The following is a 24,693-nucleotide window of genomic DNA, read 5'->3' as shown; positions in this document are numbered from 1 at the left end:
GTTTCCCCTCCTAGTCAACTTGATTTGGGTCAGTAATTGTACTGCTATGCTGTCAAATTTCACCCAGAATAGGTGAAAGACAGCCCATTGTACTCTCTCTTTTTAAAAATAAAGAAATACCGCAAGGGGCGCCTGACTTAGGGGCCAACAGGGTATCTGTGTGGCAACAGGAGCATTCTAGATTCCTGCATTTCTTCTTATTTCTGTGTCTTTAAGTTCAGGTAAAGTGGACGACTGTAAATTGGGTGAAAGCATTTATGTATTTTGGTTGTGCACTACCGCCCTTTCCAGTGAACAGGCCGGTTACAGGCTCCATAAATTTGCACGAACTAGCAAGGGAGTAGATGCCCTCTGAGTGGACACCTTGGGCATGGGCACCCAATGTTTTTTGCACCTCAAACAGCTAAAGGAAGTTTGGAAGGAAAGTCTATCAAACCCTTACTAAAGCCTTTCCAAGACATCTATCTAATGGAGGCAAAGTTTAGGTGCCCATAACCAATATGCCATAGTAGTTGGACTGCTGAAGAAGACAAAGCATTGTTGAGCTAAGAAATGCATTCCATGCTGATTAGCCACTTAAACAGCCCCAAAACAAGATTAATTAATGAAAACCCTAAAATGGGGAGCGGTTTGAAAGTTCAATGAAACCCTAATTTGGAAGGGTCCATCCTCATCTATAAATAGATAATTGCCCCCATTCAGTCTCATCTCTTCCGTGCAGGTTTCTTACCCTTGTGTGCAGATCTCAGCCATCAGTCTCCCACCACGTGGTGGTCCATCCTTCACAACTACTGCCATCACCTCATTTTACTGCGGCATTCTACTACGGCATTTTACTCCAGCATTCTACTGCTACGTTTTGCTACTTCGCCCACATCATCAGGCATCATCCTCTACAATTGCCTCAATCTTCTCACGCTCTGGTGATCAACGTTTGGTATTTCTCTCACTTCGTCACTCCGACTCGTGGTCACAGCACTTGGGATCTATCTCCGGTGGACATCACTCTCCAACACACTGCTCTACCCTTGGGCACATTGTATACTCTTATTTTCATTTACACCATTTATTCACTTCAAAGTTGTGTTCTTTCTATCCCTTCTTCTATTTGTGTTTGAGTTTGTGTGCTTGAGATTTGAGTTTTGATTTTTGTATCCATGTTTGTCTCATTGTGTTTCTTTCGTGGTCGTACACTGTGTTTCCTCAATGCAAACCCTAGCAGTGCCTCCACACTCTGCTTCACATGGTATTAGAGTTGGTGCTCCTATAAATAGTATCTTGTGGATATTGTGGATTGCTAGTCTTTACACGAGGCACACAATACGACTCGTAAACGAATCATAATGTTACAGACACCTTCTTCTCATGACCCCATGATGTCTTATCAAGCTTCTCCATCACTGGAGGCCCTAAGGAGGTATTATGAACTCAGCAAGGAAGATGACACTCTATATTCACCCTTACCATCACCCTCTATGTTTACACCCATGCCACATATTCCAAATTTTATTAACCTCACAGAGGAGTTCGAGGAGTACCTACGCAACAAATATGGACCTAAAGACATCCCTTCTTCCAATTTTACTACTCCTTCCGGACCGGTTGGTGAGGCTGGCCACCTTTCTAATCATGGAGGCAATACGACATTTGGGACGACTGGAGATCCATCTTCATCATCTTGGCCAGACCCTATGTCAAGTTCCTACAACACTTCTAAGTCATTCGAATCAAAACCCTCTCCTGTTTTGCCTTTTGGTATGCAGGATCAGGATGGTCAAATGTATGTAAATCTTAATAGAGGGGGCTCAAGAAGCAAACATTCATCATTAGGTATAGCTACATCTTCTATTTTATTTGAGCAAGTCAATTACTCTTCTTCTCTCCCTCCCATCCCACCCTCTTCTCTTGAAGCCATATCACCCTCGTTAGGGGGCATTCCTAGCACATTCTCATTCTCTATTCCATATTCACATCACGGTGCCTCGTTAGGGGGCATTCCACCTCTTAACACTCTCACCTACCCTTTTCCACAAGCCATTCTGCACTATGGGACTTCATTACAGGGAATTCCACCCTCTTTAACACAGTTTCCTCTACCTTTCCTCATGCAGGCACACCTTTTCCACATGGGAGCCATCACAATATCCACCCTATCCACATTATCCAAGCGCTACCACTCCTGTTGCATCAGCCAAGAATGCCTTCATAGACAAGACTCGTTTCAACGGATGGAATTTCACTACTTGGTCAAACTATATGCAATAAGTGCTTGAGTCTCAAGGTCTTTGGGACCTTGTTGGTCTTGAGCCTATGCCTAACCCTCACCTAGCCCACCCTAATTGCAACAGTCTATAGAGAGCTCGCAATGCCACAACCAATGTCAAGCTGATGCAGGGTTTGCTTCCTAAGTTTCACTCTCAGCTATAGCACTTTCCTCTTGCATCGAAACGTTGGAGTCATCTCATCGACCACTATGCGACCAGAGATTGTACTCCACATATAAATAGACAAGCTTCCCTTCTCACCCTTGTGTGCATATCTCAGCTATCAGTCTCCCACCACATGGCGGTCTAGCCTTTGTGACTACTACCATCACCTCAATTTACTACAACATTCTATTGTGCCGTTTGATTGTGGCATTTTACTGTGGTGTTTTACTACGCCGTTCTACTACTACATTTTTCTACTTCGCCCACATCATTAGGCATCATCCTCTGCAATTGCCTAAGTCTTCTCACACTCTAGTGATCAACGTTTGGTGTTTCTCTCACTCCATCACTCCGACTAGTGATCACATCACTTGCGATCCGTCTCCGGTGCACATTAAGCGAGAGCCCTTCCACACGGGACTCCCGGATCACTATATCCACACACTGCTCTGCCCTTGGGCACACTGTATACTCTTACATTCATTTACAGCATTCATTCACTTCAGAGTTGTGTTCTTTCTATCCCTTCTTCTGTTTGTGTTTGAGTTTCTGTGTTTGAGGTTTGAGTTTTGCTTTGTCTGTCTGTGTTTGTCTCATTGTGCTTCTGTCGTGGTCATACACTGTGTTTCCTCAATGCAAACCCTAGCAATGCCTCCACACTCTTCTTCACAAGCATCAAGGGATATGAGCTTGTACAGCCCAACCTCCTATGTGTCAAATCACAAAACACCTATAGCAATATCATTCACCATAGCTGCCTCTTGAGTTAGACCATGTGGGTCCCCCATCCATGTAAGACCATGAAAAGATAGATGATTCATGCCCACATGACGAACATATAGAGCTTTACTTTATGAATTGTGTTTCTCAAGAAGACTTGGAATCATGCCCACATTTCAAATAGGCACTAAAGAATTGTTATCAATCATGACTAAGACGCCTCTGTTGTTGAGATCTTGTATCTAATATTGATGGCAAATAGGCTTCTCTAGAGAAGAAGCAAGGGCGGCGTCATCCACCTCATAGAGAATGTAGTCACAAGTGATGATCATTTTTGGATGGACTGTAGCTTCTTTTGATCCCACGTTCCATTCCATGTGAGTATATGGTCACAAATCAGGGCAACTCCTCTCAATTCCTCATCCCCCATCTCTATCCCGATTTGCGACACTTGCGTTATCTTGTTCTTTCTTCAAATGCTTACCTTTCTTTCGCTTTTGGTTGCCACCTGAGAATGTATCAACCGCAAAAGCACAATTGGCTGTCTATGCATAACCTATAACTATCTTCTAATGCCAGGCATCCTACTCCAAAATCATTAGCACAAGTTCTTCCCACAAGATGATATCGCGAACCCTAGAGGTCAGAAGACTATCATAGAAGATGTCAAATTAGGGGGACGGGAGATGAGACAACAAAGTCACAGCCATATCCTCTAAATAAACGTTCTTGTTCAATGGATGCAAAATCATCCCAAATCTCCTCCATCTTGCTGAACTGGTCCTTAATGGTCAGCAAGGCCATAATCGCATCTTGAGGATCATGTGATGCCAAAGGTCCGAACCTGATAGGGAGATGCAAGCCAAGTCTTTGAAAAATTGCTACATATGAATTCTCTTGACATGGACAAGAACAAAGTCATGGGAGCTCATAAAGAGGAAAGACCAAGCTCAAGAGTTGAGTCAGTCTCAACAAAGCATTGTCTAATCAACTATGGATTCAATGGAAGGATCCCACGCCCCCCCCCCCCCCCCCCCCCCCCCCCCGTTTTTCTTTTTTTCTTTCTGTTTGTTGCTGTTTTCAGCACCAGGAGAGTGGAGTCGGTCTCAAAGCATTGTCTAATCAACTATGAATTCAATGGAAGGATCGCCCCCGGCCCCCATTTTTCTTTTAGCCCAATCAATAGTCCAAACCACGATCGAGGCTTGATCACTCTGGTCTTCGCAACAATCTCGATCTCCACAACCATGTCAATCTTTGCAGCAATCCTATCAACGTCAACAGTCATGCTACCATAGACAGTACACATAGTAGCCTGATCTGGACTGTACCACCATAGCCGGCTTCTGTATACTAAACCAATATTTCTAAAGAAAAGTACAGCCACACCTTAATATAATCAATCAGAAAAGCATGCATGCTTATCATGCCTACACACTCTTACATTTGCAAGCACACCATTGGTGAACTGCACACAAGTATCAGATGCACTAAAAACCATGATGATCACGAATGTTCATCTGAACCAGGCTCTGTATATACTGCATCTATATTCCACCTGGTCAACTTCTCCTACCTGCACGAGGCATTCTCTAAGTATTTGCCACTGTAACAGACCCACAGAAGAAAATTTAGCCGGGCCAGTACTTAAATTACCTGGTGAATGCATAGGAGCTTGGTTCAATCCCCACCCCACGCATCGCCTCAAATGTTGCTCGAGCATTGTGCTTGTCACCACGCTTGGCATAATAGCCTACAAGCAAGCAAAAATCCCGCCGTTTTGGCTGGGACATGAAAGAGAGGCAGAAGTGAAAACAGGCTGAAGTGTAAAACAAGTACTTCAAGATCCTGGTATTACAGCCAAATGCGAAAGGGAGGTAGAAAAGTAGAATACCCTCAAGGACAAAAGAAGCAGAACAGCTCTTACATGCATAATGTCAGTACATACTGCATTTACACAGAAAACTGATAACACTCTAGAGGCTTATTTGTTGTCATGTTCATAATTATTTCTACCAGATCAGTTTCGATTCTGCAGGTTTTCTGAGAGTTCCTTCAGCCTAACTAATCTACAACACAATAGAAGAGCAAGAAATGCCATATATCACGAAACGCACCAGCAGTTTGAAACTAAAGCTATTACATTTCCACCTCAAAAAACTTGCTAATCAAACCTCAGAAATACTTTGCAGCTACTACAGCTTTTAAAAACTAGTTTAAGTCAAAGTTAACACTCACCTCCCCACTGATCAGATGCTCAATTAACTGGCTGTCAATAAACTAAGATGATTGGAGATAGACCTAATTAAAAGCCTTTAACCTTTTTCTGGTTGTACTTAGCAAGAACCTAGTTGCCCTGAAAGCTTTCAACAAAGAGATGTTATCAGCTTGAAGGACCTCCAAGAGCACACATCAGCTGCCTCTCATTGATGAATAGATCCATGCTGCTCCCAAACACATGCCTGAAGACACATTCTAGTTTTTTTTTTTTAAATTCAAGTAAAATGTGGCTGATTATATTACTCAAAAAAACAACGGAGTGCTCATGCTCAACAAACTAGCTGGAGCTGATGAAGGTCACAAAAACATCATGTATACAAGCCTCTCAAGGAGGTCTGGGGGGATGGGGGCAAGAACCCATGGAGGGGGGTGTATCACCATCTAGGGCTGCCTGTCTACATCACGAAAAACAGGTCCAAGCCACCCCAAGTGCACATGAAATGACATCAGAGCTCCTGACGAGCCCTAGACTCGCCCTGCACCCGATCCCATCAGCCGCGGAGGGAGTGGATGATGGAAGCCCAAAGCTTTGCTAAGGTCGCCTGTGTAGAAAGTCTCTCTCCGCCGAAAGCCTCCTGACACCTCGCCTTCCAAATATGCTAGCCAGTAAGACTCCCTATGATCTCCCATACCTCAGAACAGCCTACCGTGGGCTCCAGTACTTGGCGGATGGATAAAGCCTCCAAACCGACCACTGTGCACGACCCTATCTCAATAATGAATATCATGTCCTGCATCCCGGCCTCATATAGAAGGTGACGGCCCAGGCTGACCTCCTGCCAGCAGAAAGCTCCCCATGAGATACATCCAAGGCTAGAAGCTATACGGCGAACAATGCGGCATACTCCTCTCCATCAAGCTACGCCGCCTAACATGACCAAAGGCAGTGCTTTGGGGTTTCTAGAGGCTACTGTGTGCAACGCTTACAACCTCCCTCCTTTTGCATCTGGGCAAGCCAGCTTCCCACCGCCAAGCCTCTATCTGCCACCACCATAAAAAATACGATACCCTCCCCGGCCTCCATCTATCCCATAGGTGACGCCAGAAGGTCCATCGGAAAGGCTCCGTGATGCTATACTCTGCCCAGTGCCTACTACATGATGGCGCCCAATCCATATCCTCTTGCATCAGTAAGTGTCTACCGATCCTGGCAGTGTACTACAGGAACCTCAATGGCTTCTTGGCGACCGCGGTGGCAAGCCATTGCCACTCTCTCGGATCCCACTCCAGCTCATCAAGTGGCCCGCTCTCCCAGATCCAAAGGCACCGCTCCCTGAGCTCCTACCAAAAGACAAAAGGGTCCAGCCACCATGCCTTCCCCTGAAGGCCAATTACCCGGATCCTCTTCCATAAAAGACAGATGTCCCCTCATCCTGCTGCCCTCTATCAAGAGCCAAACACCCCCCCTCCTATATGGTGAAAAGGGTCCCAGGTGGAGCACCGCCCACTCTACTTGCCACCTGTAGGGGGATGCCTACTGGTGAAAACCTAGCGGCCCATACCTCCCCCGGCTCTATCGGCTCTTGTATCAGGGGGGCAAGCCACTCCTGAGGTATTGTTGTGTCTATCTCCCTTCTCCTCAACTCCACTCCTCTCTGGCAGCCTGATACTCACAGATCCTCGTCCACCATCATGTTCACCTCCCGCCGTGTCCTAATGGTACAAGCCGTGCCAGCCTGCCAACCAACCCACTAGATGTGGGGACGCTCACCAATCTGTGCCCCTTCCCAATCTCTCACTTGGGGTTTCCAGATCACCAGCCGACGGTCTATCTCCTCCTAGCAACCTCGGGAGCTCTAGATTAGGGCCTTACGGAGGCCCTGCCACATACGGAGCAAGTTGCGTAGGAAAGGTGATCTAGGGAAGGTTGATCTAGGCTCACCTGAAGACCCATCTCAGAGACAGCCTCCACTCACCGCCAAGCCTTGGTCTACAATCTTGAAGACCCTCCTGCAATAAGACCTTTCAGGTCTACCTGCCTGGTGTGAGGCTGCGAACAACTAGCTTGCCCAATAGAGCCATACTCCGATACTCTGGGTCTATGATCCCAAGCCCTCCCTCTGACCGATGCCGTATGATGGTTGCCCACACCACCTTAGCCCTAGAATCCCTCAAGCCGTTTGACCCTGACCAAAGGAAGTTCCACACTAGGCAGCGAAGCTGCACTACGTAGGAGGAGGAGACGCACCAACACGAGGTGATGTACCAGGCCGTTGCTAGGAGGACCTGGTTAACCACCAAGGCTAGGCCAGCTAGTGAGAGACAAGCCGTGCTTCAGTAGGTCAACTTCCTCCGAATAGAATCCAGGACAGGAAGAAACTGCTCGGCAGCAATGATGTCGAGTCCCACCTGGAACCCTAGGTACTCGACGGTCTTCCCTCTGCTCACCCATCTAAATCCCAGGTGGACGCCCCACTCCGTGCTAGAGTCCGCATCTGTGAGGAAACCAACTGACTTTTGCCCGTTGATTTTTACTCCCGCTGCACAACAAAACACCTCAAGAGCCAACCTCACTCTCTCCAACATCAACTCACCGTCCTCTATGTAGTGTGCTGTATCATCTACATACTCGAGTCTAACAACTCACTCTCCTCTCTCACTAGAAGTCAGAGGCCGCGTAATCCGCTCACACGTGACCTGAGGAAGTGAGACATCACCTCTGCAAAGAGTAGGAACAGGTACAGGGCTAGGGAGTAGCCCTGTTGGACCGATCTCTCCAGCAGAAATTCCTCCCCTCGCCTTCCACCTATGAGAGTCCTGCTCGTGGCCGATCTCTAAAGTGTAGAGACCCCGCGAATCCAAGCCTGGGGGAAACCCAACCTCACCATGGTGCCCTATAGAAAATCCTAGTCCACCCTATCATAAGCTTTCTCGAAATTCAAGAGTAGTACGGTCAGTCTCTACCCATTGTGCTCAGCCCACTCTGTCGCCTCAAAGAAGATAAATACATTGTCTAGGATGCTCCTATCTTGCACAAAGCCTGTCTGTGTGTCATGGATGATGTCTGGAAGCACAGGGCGTAGTCGCCTACCAATCATCTTTGCTAGTGCCTGATAGGCCACTGACAATAAGGTGATCGATCTCCACTGGGAAAGCTCCAAACGGTCTCCCCCTTTGGGAAGAAGATTGATAAGGCCTGCCGAAAGACTCCCTGGCATCTGTCCTGAAGTGAAAATGTCCTAGAAGGCTATCAGTAGAGGGTCCTTCACCACCTCCCAGTAGGTAGTGAAGAGGACCTTAGAGAGGCCATCCTCTCTCAGGCATTTTTGCACGTCCTGTGTATAGAAAGCCTCCTCCAATTCCTTCTCTGTGAAGGGGACAAGGAGGGAGCATCTCATCGCCTCTGTGACGAGGGACGGGATGTGATCGCAGACCTGCTGTCTACATCATTGTACTCTAGCTGAGGTTGTCTCCTGGTGTAAAAGGCGTCTCTAGTAGTCGGTGGCAATCTCCATCACCTCGTCTCGGCTAGAACAAGTCCTCCCATACTAATCCTGAAGGCTGCGTATCTACTCTTGTAAGGTGCGAGGCTCGTGCACCTAGAAGAACTCCCTACACATCGTGTCACCCTTCCGCGTCCAGAAGGCTATTGAGATGCACAAAGAGAACTCCGAGCGCCTCTCCTCTAGGCCAACAATGGCTGCTCGGGCGCGCACCTCTTCTGCGTGGAGGGTGGGATCCCCTAATGCCTCCTGTAATAATCTCTGCATGGCTGCAAGGTCCTGCCGGAGTGCTCTCTCCTCCTCCCAGCTTTGTTGCCTTGCCTGTATGGCTGCCTCTTGGCAAATATTGCTCGAGTCGGCTAGGACCTCTACAACCTCCTCTGTGATCTAGTCCCTCCTGCCCCACTCCCTAATCCAAATCTGCTCTATCTGTCTCGTCACCTCCTCCCTCCTATAGATCGAGTCAGGATCCGACACGATCATGTGTCTAGGGCAAATGCTAGGGGATCAAGTGTTACGAGAATGGACAACATGGTGCCCGCAAACTGCTCAATCTAGCCTCCATGAAAGCCTCTGCACTCTCCCACATAAAACCTATCCAACCGCTCCAACAGAACTCCACCTAGCCCCCTGTATCCCCAAGAGAAGCCCAACGACCTCTCCCTCCTATAGAAGGTAGAGTCTCTTCAGGCATCACGTGCTCCTACTACTAGCAGAAAGACCCCCCATGCCTCGTGCTCCTCCCCAACCATGCCATGGTAGTTTCTGCCTCTACCTTGCTGGTCCTTCAAAGCCTCCAGGTTGTTGAAGTCTCCTCCAACGATCCAGGAGTCCACCTCTGGGAGTCCCTCCGCGATCTCCACCCAGAACCTACTGCCTGCCCTAACCTCCGTAGGGGCATAGACATTGACTCCAAGGCACAAGTCCCCAATATCCAATCTAATCCATAGACCCCTCCCTGCCACTATCGTCTCGTGGTCTCATACACAAGTGGTGAGACTCGGCCAATAGAGGTGCACACGCCTCCACTCCTGCTGTGGGCACCTATGGTGTGCTCCCAATGAGTGTGCTGTTAAGAAGACTACTAGGGTTCCCATTGAGGACACACAGAGTGTACGACCACGACAGAAACACAAAGACACAGACACAGACACAAAGGGCAAAACTCAAATCCTAAACGCAAAGCTCAAAACCCAAATCCTAAAACGCAAAACTCAAAACTCAAACACAAACAGAAGAAGGGAGAGAGAGAACACAACTCTGAAGTGAATGAATGTTGTAAATGAATGTAAGAGTGTACAGTGTGCTCAAGGGCAGAGCAATGTCGGAGTGTGGCGTCCACTAAAGATGGATCCCAAGTCTGTGACCACCAGTCGAAGTGTAGGAGTGCTGAATAGTGAATGGCAGAAGGCTGGTCACCAAAACGCAGCAGCCTGGAGGCTGGAAACTGGTAAACGGAGCAGTGTACCACCATTGGGGACTGAAAACTATGCACAGTCTGCTGTAAACAACAGGCTGAAACAGTGTCTGAGAGTGTCAGGGCCTGCAATGCTGAAAACACAGGCTGGCTAACCTTCGAGATGATGGACAGCAGGCTGAACAGCAGTCTGGGACAGTTTGGACGAGTCACCAGTAGCTGAGAGCTGTCGCCTACAGCAATAGACAGGCTGAAGATGATGTGGCTGCAGTCGATAATGGCTGGACAGCAGATGGAGGCGGGCTGAAGACTGGAAACTAGACGCCAAGAGCAGCTAAGGGTGTGTGGGTTGGTGTATCCGAAAGGACCTAGAGACATGCTAGTCTAAGAAGGTGGCCACCATCGCGTACGTCCAGCAGCAGGGCTCTGCCAAAGGAATGCCTGACGAGGGGGGGAGGAAGGTGAGATAGATGCATGAAGTGCAACGGGATCGGAACTTGCAGACCAATCAACCAATCCTTGAGGAGTAGAGAAGGATGGCTGCTAAGGCTGTCCGGGTGCCACATGTCCAGCAGTCGCTATGGGGGCTGGAGGAGCAGATGGGGCAGCAACAGAAGGCATAGCCCCACTGGACTGTGAAGTCGCAGTGGTCTGCTGAGGCTTTTTAGATAGAAGACCTTGGGCCTTGGAGCGACACTCCTCGTCCACATGGCCTGCTCTCTAGCAATGTGTGCAAAACCGGTTTTCTTAGGGAGTTGCTGCCAGATAGGTCTTGATTCTTTGGTTCCATCTGAGGAAGAGGAGTCACCCTTTGATTGGCTTGCCTTCGCATCTAGCGAGTTCTTGCCACTGGTGGTTTTCCCTCCTGAAGAAGAAGCAACCAACCCCCTCTGCTCTGAATAAGGCTATGATGAGGATTTCTTATGGACTTGATCATGCAGCCTTGCGTAACACAAGAACTGGCACTCAAACTCGTAGAAGGTTGGCAATCAAGGTTGGGAGATGATATGTTGAATGAAATTGAAGTATTTTACGAGCAACTTATTCAAGAAGAATGTAACCTGATCGTCATCTGACTTTGGAGAGCCACTAGTGGCGAACTCGGTAAGTAACCGCCTATAGTCAGCCAGCTTAACTTTCAAATCATCCCCTTTCTTAAGAGAGAACTCTTGAAGCTCAAAGTCAAGATTGATGTGCCGAGTACGATCACAAGCCGCATAGCGGTCGAGAAGGTGACTCCAACGCTCTGACACGAGCGGGAAGTGCTGCAATTGAGAGTGAAACTTAGGAAGCAATCCTTGCATCAGCTCAACATTAGCTGTAGCATTGCGGACTCTCCATTGACAAATGTAGTCAAGGTGAGCTAGTCGAAGGTCCGGCAAAGACTCTAGACCAATGATGAGGTACCAAAGACCCTGAGACTCAAGCACTTGTTGCATGAAATTCGACCAAGTAGTGAAATTTGACCCGTTAAAACGTGTCTTATCCGTGAAGGCATTCTTGGCCATTGCAATAGGAGTGGTAGTGCTCTCAGATACATAGTGTGAAAAAGTGTAGTTGGGGTAGGATGGGGGAGTGGAGTACACTTGGGAATGGGCCCCAGAGTGCCCACCAGGCATGCGGGTAGTGTGCAAGGTGGATCCATAAGTAGGGATGGGCTAACTAGGCATGGGCATGGTAGCCACATGAGGAACCCAAGGAGGTGGGATGGGAACACTCCGAGCAGAAGATGGAAATCCCTACATAGATGTAACCCAAGGAGTGTGAAGACGCACCATAAGCTGAGAATGGAAACCCCTGCGTATGAGTGGGTCATGGGAGATGTGACGCTGGAGATAGTGAGGGGGATGCCCATCACCGTTGAACCAAGAGTTATGGGTATGCTCATTTGCTGAAAGGTGAGAGGCACTGTGTTAAAAGGGTGGCATTCCCCCTAACGAAGTACCATGGTGCAAAGAGGTAGAGAATGGGGTGGAGAAGGAAAAGGTGCTAGAAGCGGAGATGGTAGATCCAACCCCTACGGTGTATGATGCAGATGTGGAGTATAATCCAAGATTTTGGAAAGATGATGAGAGATGATCAAGGTGTGATATAGAAAAGGGTGGGATGGGAGGGAAGTGAGAAGTGTGTGTAATATGCTCAAATAAAACAGAAGCTATAGATGTACCTGAATTTCGTCTGCTTCGTGAGCCCCCTCTATTGAAGTTCACATACGCAAAGCCATGCAGATCTTGTACATCAAAAGAAAATACAGGCAAGGGTTTTGATTCATGCAACACAAAAGAATTGTACAAACCTGACATTGGACTTGGCGGAGATGATAAAGATGGATCGCCAGACGTTCCGAATGCCGTAAGTCCTCCATGATCGAAGAAGTGGCCTGTCTCACCAACCGGTCCGAATGTGGTAGCAAAACTGGTAGGAGGGGTGTAAACATCACCGAACTTGTTGCGATAGTACTCCTCAAAGTCCTCCTCTGGCATGTTAGTGAAATCTGGTGAAGGTGGAGTGTTGTCCTCCTCACTGAGTCCATAATGCCGTCTCAGGGTCTCCAATGATGGAGAAGCCTAATAAGACATCATAGGAACTGGAGAAGAAGGTGTCTGGGACATTGTGATTCGGTTACGAGTCGTATTGTGTGCCTTGCACAAAGACTAGCTCTCAACAATATCCACAAGATACTCTTCACAAGAGCACGGGCTCTGATACCATGTTAAGAAAACTATTAGGGTTTGCACTAAGGACACACAGAGTGTATGACCACAACAGAAACACAAAGACACAAACACACACACAGAGGACAAAACTCAAACCCTAAACGCAAAGCTCAAAACCCAAACCCTAAACGCAAAACTCAAAAATCAAACACAAAAACTCAAACACAAACAGAAGAAGGAAGAGAGAGAACACAAGTCTGAAGTGAATGAATGCTGTAAATGAATGTAAGAGTGTACAGTGTGCTCAAGGGCAGAGCAACGTCGGAGTGTGACGTCCATCGAAGACGGATCCCAAGTCTGTGACCACCAGTCGGAGTGTAGAAGTCCTGAATAGTGAATGCAGTAGGCTGATCACCAAAACTCAGCAGTTTGGAGGCTGGAAACTGGTAAATGCAGCAGTATACCACCGATCAGAGGCTGGAAACTGGTAAACACAGCAGTATACCACTGATCGGAGGCTGGAAACTGTGCAGTCTACTGTAAACAACAGGCTGAAACAGTGTCTGAGAGTGTCAGGGCCTGCAATGCTGAAAACGCAAGCTGGCTGACCCTAGAGATGATGGACAGCAGGCTGAAAAACAATCTGGAACAGTCACCAGCAGATGAGAGCTATCGCCTACAGCAATGGACAGGCTGAAGATAATGTGGCTACAGTCGATGATGGCTGGACAACAAATGGAGGTGGGCTGCAGGCTGGAAATTGGGCGCCAACAGCAGTAGAGGGTGTGTGGTCTGGTGTAACCTGCAAACAAGGATGATGGGGGCAGCCTGTCTATTTATAGATGTGGAAGGGCGCCCCAAAAATTAGGGTTTCCACTAAAATTTATTGAACCGCTCCTCGTTTTAGGGTTTCCACTAAGCTCTCTCAAACCGCTCTCCGTTTTAGGATTTTACTCTAAAAGAGCATTTTTAGTGTGTTTTGGGGCTATTTAAGAGGCTAATTAGCAAGTAATGCATATTTTAGCACAACATGTGCGAGCTGCCCGAGAGTACCTTCCCTACCCACTGTGGGCCTCGGTGAGAGTGAGCTTGTGCTCCTGTAGAAAGAAGATGTCGATCCGTCCGGCAAGCGCAAGCTCCAACTCTTGCCGAACAATCAACTTTCTGTAACCACATGCCCCACTGTAGTGGAGACTATTTGCATTCCAGGATGCAAGGTGTAAGCTCATGGAGAAACTTGTGACTGACCGAACATACATCTGTTCGGTGTGGAGGCTGCTGATGAGGAGGAAAAACTATGGGGCATAAAAGTATGCTTTGCCGCAGGTCTAAACGGCAAACTCCAGTCCCCCATGATGGCCCTCGATCGGACCATAGGGGTGATAGATGCTCCAAGTGGTACTATGAATGCTTCTATCAGCCTTGTTGAGAGTCGTGACTCTGTACACTAGTAGAAACAAGCCGCCTGTGCCAAGGGCCACTCGATCACATCCCGTGGAGCTCTCCACTGTGGAGGGCCTCCAAAGATAATGCTCAAATGTGGGACCTCGGCACCAGCCCACCAATTAATATCCATCATGCAACCAGGCCATAGCTGTGCAAACAGTGCTAGTCCTTCTTCTCCCATCCACTGGGAGATGTGGTCAGCCACCTGACTCTTCAACTCCTCTATCTGTGTCGTCGCCCAATCCTCTAAGTGAGAGGACTAAAGGAAAAAAGCATAGTTTGGTTCATCCGGTGGTGCTAGTAGATGAACCTTGCTCCTCCTTGACTTACAAACCATGAAGATCCCCACCTCAAGAGGTAGTGGGAACTCTCCGTGCTCCGCAACTCTCAGGGAGGACCATGGGCCACTGCGGAAAAACACCTGTGGCAATAGCTGTGCCTGTCTCGGGAAAGTGTGACGTGCAGCAGGGCCAAATGAGCTGGTGGCTGTGTGGGAGGGGGAGCACTGCTGGCGCAAGGAGGATGTAAGCATACGTGGCTCATCATCTCCTGTGGAAGGAGGGGGGGTGGGTCTGGGGGGAATCACTTGGATTGGGTGTGGATCGAGGGGGTGCTCAGCACGGGAGGTGGTAGGGGGCAAGAGGGTCGGGGAATGATAGGATGGTCGGAGGTACGTCGCAGGTGTGCGGGGGGGGGGGGGGGGGGGGGGGGGGGGGGGGGTGTTGCAGGGGGAATCTCAGGTGAGGTAGTTTGTGGTGCGGGTGGTGAATGTGGGGGATTGCGATCCTGCCAGGTGGAGCGGCCAGAAGGGGGTGCGGAGTGCTCTGCCGAGGGGGCATCACTCACCTGCCTACTCCCTGCTGTCGAAGCTGGGTCCTAAGGAGCTGGCTGCGGCCCCCCTTGCCATCTCCCTCTCTGTCGTCTCTGGACCCGTGTGAAGCCGTCAGTGTCCACCTGCAGCCCTCTCGAGAAAGCTGCCTTGGCTCCGAAACGCATAAAATCTGCCGCCTGATACCCAAAGTCGTGGCAGCACAGGCACTGCCCTGTTTGCCCAGTCACAATGACCTGCTGCCTAAAGGAATGACCTCCTCCCTTAATCTCTAGGAACTTTGGTATACTCTTTGTGTCTTTCACGGCCACTCATACCTTTGGGACTCCTGCAGCTGTCACTACATCCGCAAAGGAGGCAAGAACTGTGCCAAAGAGCCGTCCAAAGTCCTCCACTAGCTGGCAGTTCTCTACCGCCAGTCCGAGGAAAAGTAGGGTGACTGAGTGTCTGAGAAATCTATTGTGGAGCGCAAATGTCTCCAATGTGAAGCCGCTATACCACGAAACCATGTAGATGACCCCCTTCGTGGTGGCATAGGGCAAGCTCTCCACTAACTCACGAGCTGCATACACAAAGGTGAGTTGAACCATGAAGATCCCTCGGCCCATGATTGAGGATTGCCTCCACGATCTATGCTCTGCCAATGTGCAGCGTGGAGTGGAGCCAATCCCGCAGCTGGGCCCTCAATGGGGAGTGTCCAACGACCTAACCAAAGATCGTTGTTTCTTTCAACTCCAGCTCTGTGGCCCAAACGGCTAAGAGTTGTTCCTTAGAGAAGATGATACGCAAGGTGTTTTGACTGCGGGGCACTCGCAAAATCCGCAGGCATCTGACCGGGGGGGGGGAGAAGACTAGCGAGAGGGCGCAGGGAGGGGACTGGCGTAGGCGGGGGGGCAGGACTAGCATAGGCAGCAGTTAGACGGAGATGGGGGGGCAGCAATGGGACGTGATGGTGGGAGCATATGTTCTCTGCTTTGGACACATTCTAGTTATACTTAGCAAGGAGCTAGTTGCTTTGAAACCTTCAGCAAAGAGATGTTTTCAGCTTAAAACCAAGAGCCCAAATAATCTGCCTCTCATTGATGAAAAGATCCAAACTGCTCATAAACAAATGCCTAAACAAGAAGACCATACGATTGCTGACAGTAGTAGATATAATATCCAAGGCCTTTCCGTATTGGATTGGTGTATTGTTACATCCAAAATAGGTGTGATAACAGCGCACAACATGATCAAGGGGAAAATTTCGAAGTCTTTGCTCAAGCCTGAATGAGGAGTGTCTATGAACCCTCACACTAGGGAAAAACTGAGCATTATTTGCTAAACCCTAGAAAGCAAGTGATCTTCTGGTCCTTAAAGATTCAGCCTTCATTGCATATGGGGAAAGAACAGTCAGGCTGGCTGGTGCAGGACACTCAATGCTCAAGGGATCTGTAGAATGAACCAGCCATAGTTGCACGCAATCAACACAAGTCACGCTGGGAGCAGCCTCATATTTCTATGCGGCTAACTAAAAGCTTCAAAATTCTTTATGTAAATGGTTCCAAAAAAGTGTGGCCCTATAGTGGGAGTGTCAACCAACATTGTGAGCACTTATGTAAGATGGGACTAGCCATTCTCTAACACTTAAACCAACTAACTAGGAGCTGCAATAACACAAAAAGCAGATGTATATCAATGGAGTGATGAGGATGTTAACACATTTTCACACAGTTTACTAGATTTTCGCTCATGTACCCCTTTCCTCTTGCTCAGGATGTGTTTCGCTAAGCTTGCAGATAGCTTGCAGCTTCCATTTTAGCTACCATGCAGGCACAACAGACAACAGAAGTGACAAAAAAAGCCACACTAGTCAGCAAAACCACTCTATTGCAAAGGGTGAAGTGGAAAAAGATTAGGACAAGGGAGGCTCCTAGAAAGTCAGCTACCAATGAGGAGACACTACCATTCTAAGAAGAGAACAAGCTGTTAAGCTAAAAAAGGTGCATTTCACATCAAATCTTAATTGGCGCATTTACACAGCCACAGAACTCAAACTTTAATGGTAAAAGGAGTTTCTATGTCCCATTAGCAAACTCCCATAGTTCCGTTGGTTCCTCGTCTATAGATAGATGGTGTACTTAGTCACTTGGAATCCCTAGTTCATCCAGTTGAGCCTGGCCCTTCCAGTCTACACCAGCTTGTGGCTGCCGACTCCATTGCCTGCTGCTGCCACCTCTCCTTGGCCCCTGGTGCCATCATCCCCAGCTGTCGCCTGCCCATTTGGAGGTTATTGCTGCTGTGCCTTGCAGCCCATCTGCCTGGCGACTGCATCTGCATTGGTCCTTCACCCTCTCACAGCCATGTTTTGCTGATTCCAGCCTCCCTCAGCCTCTTGGTCACCATCTACAACCTGTTGGACAGCCATCTTGACTGTTGTAACACCCATAGACTGTTTCCATCTGCTACTCTGATTTCCAGCCACATAGACAGTCGTGTTTTCAGGCCTGATCAGTCACCTGCTGCTAGACAGCTTCTGGAGGACACAACACACTACTTCAACACTTGCTACAAGCTGTGTTTTTGCTGCCTGCCCACTTCTCATCTCCAACTGGTGGTTGCAGCACTTGGGATACATCTCTGGTGGATGTCACACACTGCCACCTTCCTCAGCCCACTCCCAAGAGAGCCACCGGATGTTGCATAGCTCTAACCTTGAGTATTCTATACACACATTCATTCAGTTTCTCGAGAGTTTCCCATGGTATCAAAACTAGTGCTTTATTAAAGAGTATCTTGCAGCTATTGGGGAGGTTTGGTTTGTGCAAGATACATAAGTGGCACATAACCGAACTCAAAATGGCTGAAACACCTTCCTCTTGGAAGCTATGGTGTCTTCTTAATTTTCTCCTTCACTAGAGCCCTTGAGGAGGCATTATGGCCTCAACAAGAAGAACACATTTTTCTTCTTCCATAGATATAGAGCAGATGTCGAATTGTGAATTCACAAAAGTACTCCAAATTTCATATGTTTTTCATATGTCAGCATCAGCAATCATAAATGCATGATAAAAACTATAGTCTACACCATCATGTGGTTGCTAGCCCCTTTGCTTACTGCTGCCACTCTTTCCCAACTACTGTCTTGGTGATCTACAGCTGCCACCTAACTCTTCTAGATGCTTCGACATGCCGTGTTTCATCCTAGCTATTGACAACTATTTCCATTGCTAATCGACCTTTAGGCTGCTGCATTTTTCTGATTTCAGCCATCACCTTCTTGCCTATTGAACAGCTGCCTTGATTGCTCCAGCTCCATGGATCCACTATGCACATGTTGGGAATAAAGGGTCACCGTGCCTTTTATTGTGCTCGGGTGTGAACGCACCCTCACACTTTGTACTTTATATATATTCAAAACCTAAAATGTGGTACATTAGTCATTGTACCGAATACCCATTTTGTCGTGCTCACTCTCTCATTCTACTGCTCTCAACTCTCTGCCCCCCTTCACTCCCAGCTCACGTACAAAATCCCAGACAACAAATTGGTATCAGAGCGGGTGACGAGTGTGAGCTAACTGGCGTGTGGTGACACGCCTGAGGTGGCGAGGGCTAGTCAGGGCGTGCATTGGACAAGTCGCAGGCAGGCTCAATAGGCAGGCGTGAAAGCAAGTCGTGGGCAGGAGGCACCAAAAGGGCTGACATAACGTGTTGGCACTGACGGACATGCTGCAACCTGACGACCTGGCAAAACGGACCATAGGAGAAATGTTGCATGGTGGACGAAACCGGCTGCATGCCACAGCGCACGGCAGACAGGACAGGCTGCAACCAGTCACTTCAAACAGGTCACGCGACAGGCAGCAAGTCAAAGTTTTTTCTTTTTAAAGGAAATATCTTTTTTTTCTCTCCTTTGTTAGGCGTTCACATGCCAAGGCACAAAGTCGAATTCTCCCCAAGTAACTTGGGGCTTTTCCCGGATTTGGGGATTTTAATGCAGAAGTGGACAATCTGACTCAAAAAATTGCAAAATCAGTGCACAATCCCACATGAAATTATGGGCTTTTTCACATTTCAGTGAAATTTATTTGGCTTTAGTAAAATTTGTGCACACCGGACCCAAAAAAATTTGGGGCTTTTGCAAAATTTCATCAATTTGTGCAAGAATTGCTTGGTATATGCACTTGGGATTTTGAATCGATGCAATTTTGAACAAATTATCCTCTTAAAATTTGGGCCATTTGACCCACATTGTCAAATTTGTGCTCAGGAATGCCTTTGGAGCAAAAATTGCAGTGAAATTTTGGGGATTCCACATGTAACTATTGGCCTAGTCTCTAACTGTGTCAGATATTGCTTGAGGAATGCAGCAAATGACATTTCTTAATTCTGAAAATTCATTTGCAGATCTGAAAATTTCTGCAATCTTGGGATTTTCATTGCTGATTGGTACTCTTGTGCACTGTGGTCACTTGTATCATATTTGGGCTTGCCTTTGGTGACTAGTTAGTCAATTTGGACTTCAAATTATGGCTGGAAACAGTGACAGCAGTAATCTTTTGCACATCAAGAAGCTTGAGGGCGCCCATAACTTTGCAATCTGGCAAAAACAATGCTATAATGTCTTGGTGCAAAAGAAACATGTAAAGCCCATCAAAACAAAGGAAATCAAACTAGCAGATATGGAACAAGACAAGTGGGATGACTTGGACGAGCTTCCTCGCTCTACCATTGAGCTCTTAGTGTCAGAAAACTTGCTCTTCAACATTGAGAAGCTGAATTCAGCATATGCAATGTGGCGAAGGCTCGAAGAATTATATGCTTAGAAGTGCAACCAGCAAGGTTTATTAGCTGAAAAAACTGTTGGACTTTCGCATGAAAGAGGATACAGCCATGTCCGTACATTTGAATGAGTTTAACTCAATTTTCAGTCAGCTGATTGCTTTGGATTTTCATATTGATGAAGAGTTCAAAGCTACCTTCTTGCTATGCACCCTACCTCAAAGTTGAGATACTTTCACGACAGCTTTGAGTAATTTAAATACTCAACTGTTATACTCTGATGTGGAGAGTTTGTTGCTGATGAAAGAACTCGATAGGCAGAACAACTCAGCAAACAAGTCTTCAAATGCATTACACACTAGAGACATATTTCAACACAAGCAGTTCTAAAAATAGAGCACGCAACAAATCTCATGGAAAGAATGTGGAGTGCCATCATTGTGGCAAAAAGGGGCACTACAAAAGGGATTGTTTTCAGCTAACGAAAGAGAAGGGCAAAAACAAAAACACTAAAGCCAACAAGCTGAAAACAAGGACAGCCACCCTATCAAAAAGAGCAATGTAAAAATAAAATATGTTAATGTAGTCACTTACGATAATGATAGTGATGGTGATGTACTTCTAGCTTCTTCTTTGGATGCACATGCATTGATTGACAATTCTGAGGATGATATTCACACTTGGATACTTCATTCAGGTGTGTCCTTTCATGTCACACCACATCATGAGTGGTTCTCTGACTACAATGGTGCAGTACTTGGTGGTGTTCACTTGGGGGATAACTATGCAGCTCAAGAAGAGCTTGATAAGCACACGGCAACTAGATGATGAAGGCTATCAGACCACCTTTGGGGATAGCAAAATGGAAAATATGTAAGGGCTCCCACGTTGTTGCTAAGGGGTCCAAAAGTGATACTTTGTATCCTCTGCATGTATCTAGTGTGCGTGACCATGTTGTCACCATAACTAAGCAAGCAAGTGTTTCTTTGTGGCATAGCCGGTTCAGACACATGAGTCAATCTGGAATGAAAGCGCTCTCTCGCTTGGGTTATTTACCATCTTTGAGGTATGCTGATTTTGAACAGTGTGACCATTGTATTTATGGTAAACATGCTCAAATATCACCAAAAATCTCTTTCTCTAAAGTCTTCAACCTTAGAGTTAGTACATTCAGATGTATGTCAAATGCCAGGATTATCACTAAGGGGGAAGAAGTATTTTATTACCTTTCTTGATGATGCCACACGCAAAGTTTGGGTTTATTCAATCCGTCGCAAAGACAAGGCCTTGGATAAATTTAAAAAATTCTTGGCACTTGCTGAAAATCAGACCAGCAAGACGTTAAAATGCCTTCGCTCTAACAATGATGGGGAATATGTGTCCAAAGCCTTTCAAGACTTTTGTGACAGCAAAGGGATTAAGAGGGAGCTTACTACTACTCATAATCCGCTGCAAAATGGTGTTGATGAGCATATGAATTGGACCATTTAAGACAAGGTCCGTACGATACTGTCACAAGCTACTTTACCCCATGGTTTTTGGGCAGAGAATATTATGACAGCCGTACACTTGATTAATCGATCACCAAACAGGTCTTTGTGGGAGGAAAATTCCCTAAGAAGTGTGGTCAGACAAGCCACCTTCGTATGCACACTTGAAAGTGTTTGGCTGCACGGCAATTGTGCACATATGCAAGGAAGAACGCAGCAAACTTGAGCCAAAGTCTTGTAAATGTATTTTCCTAGAATATGGTGATGAAGGTGAAATGGGGTATAGATTATGGGATCCCGAGAAAAGAAAAGTAGTATGTAGCAATGATGTCATCTTCTGGGAAGATCGCATGCACAAACAGCCCGAAAAAACAGACAAGGCCCGAAGAGTTGTATTCCGAGAGGATATACCAATAGGACAGCAAAGAATGCCCATTAGACATTAGCAAACACCTGCTGAAAATGTCCCTAAAAATGCAAGGAATGATGCTATAAATGATCAGTAAGATCTTGCCCATGATGTCCCACAAATATAGCAAGAACATGTGCACCTGGAACAACTTAAATCAGTTATATAGCAAGCTGTACTTGCAAAACAGCAAGTTGTTAATGCAGATTTACAGGCTGAACAGCCAGCAAATATTGACCACTAGGTCCGTAGATCGAGCAGAGTGTAAAAACAGCCAAATAGATTTGTTCCTATAGTAAAATGTGGCTAATTATGTCATGTTAACAAATTGTGGTGAACCGTCATGCTTCCAGGAAGCAATGGATAGACAAGATAGTAAGAAATCGCAAAAAGCAATGCTATTAGAGATGGAATCTCTCATGAAGAATGGCACTTGGGATTTGGTACTTTTGCCAAAAGGACAAAAAGTGCTACCGTGCAAATGGGTTTACAAAATGAAAGTCACTTCTAGTTCTTTACCCAAGTACAAGGCATGCTTGGTTGCTAAAGGGTACAAGCAAGAACATGGAATTGATTTTGATGAAATCTTTTCTCCTGTAGTCAAAATGACTACTTTCTGAATCATTTTAGGCTTGGTTGCATCCGAGGACATGGATCATACAAATGGATGTAAAAACCACCTTCTTACATGGTGATCTGCATGAGGAAATCTATATGCAGCAGCCTGATGGTTTTGTTGCCAAGGGAAAAGCGCACATGGTATGTAAACTGAACAAAAGTCTATATGGGCTGAAGCAAGCACCACACGAATGGTATCACAAATTTGATACATTCATGCAATCTCAAGGATTTCATCGTTCTCAGGTTGATCATTGCTTATATACCAAGAAGGCAGCCTTATTCTCCTGGTTTTATATGTGGATGACATGCTAATTGCAGGCAAAGATGTTTATGCCTTGGACTCCTTAAAACAGAGTCTACACAATAGCTTTGATATGAAAGATCTTGGTGAGGCAAATCACATTCTTGGCATACATATACTCAGAGACAGATCAAAGGGTCTTCTTTATCTGTCACACCAAGAGTATATTACAAAAGTTTTGCAACATTTCAATATGGAGAGGGGGGAAGCTATTAGTGTACCATTGCCTCCATATGTGAAACTTAGTGCAAACAACAGCCCTACATCAAATGATTAAGGCTGAAATGACCAAGATACCTTATGCTTCAACTATTGGTAGCTTGATGTATGCTATGCTTGCTACACGTCTTGACATTGCATTTGCGGTGGGAGTAGTTAGTAGATACATGACATATCCTAGAAAAAAGCATTGGGAAGCAGTGAAGGGTATCATCAGATACCTTAAGGGCACAAAGGATTTGTGTATCTACTTTGGTAAGCAGAAGTCATCTGTTGTTAGTTTCATAGATGCAGACTATACTCTCCCTCTTGCCTACAAGAAGTCTACTTCAGGATATGTGTTTATATTCACAAAAGGAGCAATCTCTTGGATATCTAGGCTGCAAAAGTGTGTCGTACTATCTACTATAGAGGCATGCAAAGAGACTTTATGGCTTTCACGACTGGTGAGAGAGCTAGGGATTACAAAGGTTCCTATCCTCCACTGTGACAGTCAGAGTGCTATCATGCTAGCACGGAATCCTGTCTTTCATGCAAAGACAAAGCATATACAGGTGAAATATCACTTCATCAAGGTTATTTTATTCGGGTGTGAACGCACCCTTACACTTTGTACTTTATATATAGTAAAAACCTTAAATGTGGTGCATTAGTCATTGTACCGAATACCCATTGTGTCGTGCTCACTCTCTCAACTCTCTGCCCCCCTTCATTCTCAGCTCATGCACAGACTCCCAAACAACAACAAACCCGTAGACATCATGATGGGGCACTTTGGGGCCAATCCCCTATCATATCTATCCTACTCATCACTCAGCACAAACACTCCAGTTGCTACGGCCAAGAATGCTTTTATCAATCAATCTCATTTCAACATATCAAATTTCACAACATGATCTGACCTTATGCAACAAATGCATGAGTCCTAAGGTTTGTGGGACCTAGTAGTTGGTCCAAAGGTTATCCCGGTCCCTTGACTAACCCACCCTAATAATATCTATCACTAGAGCGCTCACAATGTCAAAAGTGGATGCAACAATGGAAGCATGAGAATTTTTTGTAATAGATTGCACAACACAAGAGAGAAGAAAGAGACTCCAAAGAATATATGAACACTACTAAGGAACTCAAAAGAAAAATGCTGAAATGGAATCAACAAGAGTATAAATACAACACCGAGTCACTAGCTATCTGGGGACTGACATCGGCTACCTCTCTTCAATAGGGCCTGCAAGTAATCGAGTATGCCCACAATGTTGTCTAAGGAGGAGGAAGTGTTGAGCTAAAAATACATTAGCTTCATTAAAACAGCCGCAAAACATAATTAATTTGATGAACTAGACCTTTTTGTTAAAAAGAAATGTGTTCCTAGAGAGAGATTATGTCCCATAAGCCAAAACCCTAATCGAAAGGACCCAAACTTTATATGAATAGCAATGATGCCCTCCATCCAATCACAATCTCCTTTATATGAATAGCAATGATGCCCTCCATCCAATCACAATCTCCTTTCTGAAGCTTGCAAGTGCTAGAGCTTTGTTGTCCACACCCTATTCACGGATGGTATCTCAATTGGAGCTGTCCATTATTGTCATCTAACATCACGCACCTACTTCTCGGCCCTCAATCACAGATTTGGACTACTTCAAGGCATCCTTCCATTGCTGGT

General features: G+C 46.4%; 1 protein-coding gene across 1 annotated transcript in view; it reads right to left on the bottom strand.

The window, feature by feature from the left end:
* Positions 1-24,693, bottom strand: part of LOC148031708 (uncharacterized) — a 192,586-nt gene that overhangs the window by 132,088 nt on the left and 35,805 nt on the right. The window contains exon 2 of the mRNA XM_087685277.1: positions 4,806-4,933. Coding sequence (XP_087541403.1) covers positions 4,806-4,933 — 128 coding nt within the window. The remainder of the gene's footprint in view (positions 1-4,805; positions 4,934-24,693) is intronic.

This window comes from Lygodium microphyllum, chromosome 9, assembly GCF_053477565.2.
Source record: "Lygodium microphyllum isolate KBCC chromosome 9, Lygodium_microphyllum_v1.1.10, whole genome shotgun sequence".
NCBI classification, from domain to species: domain Eukaryota; kingdom Viridiplantae; phylum Streptophyta; class Polypodiopsida; order Schizaeales; family Lygodiaceae; genus Lygodium; species Lygodium microphyllum.
Note: the sequence above shows the minus strand (reverse complement) of the source record. Positions and strands in the feature narration are given on the sequence as shown.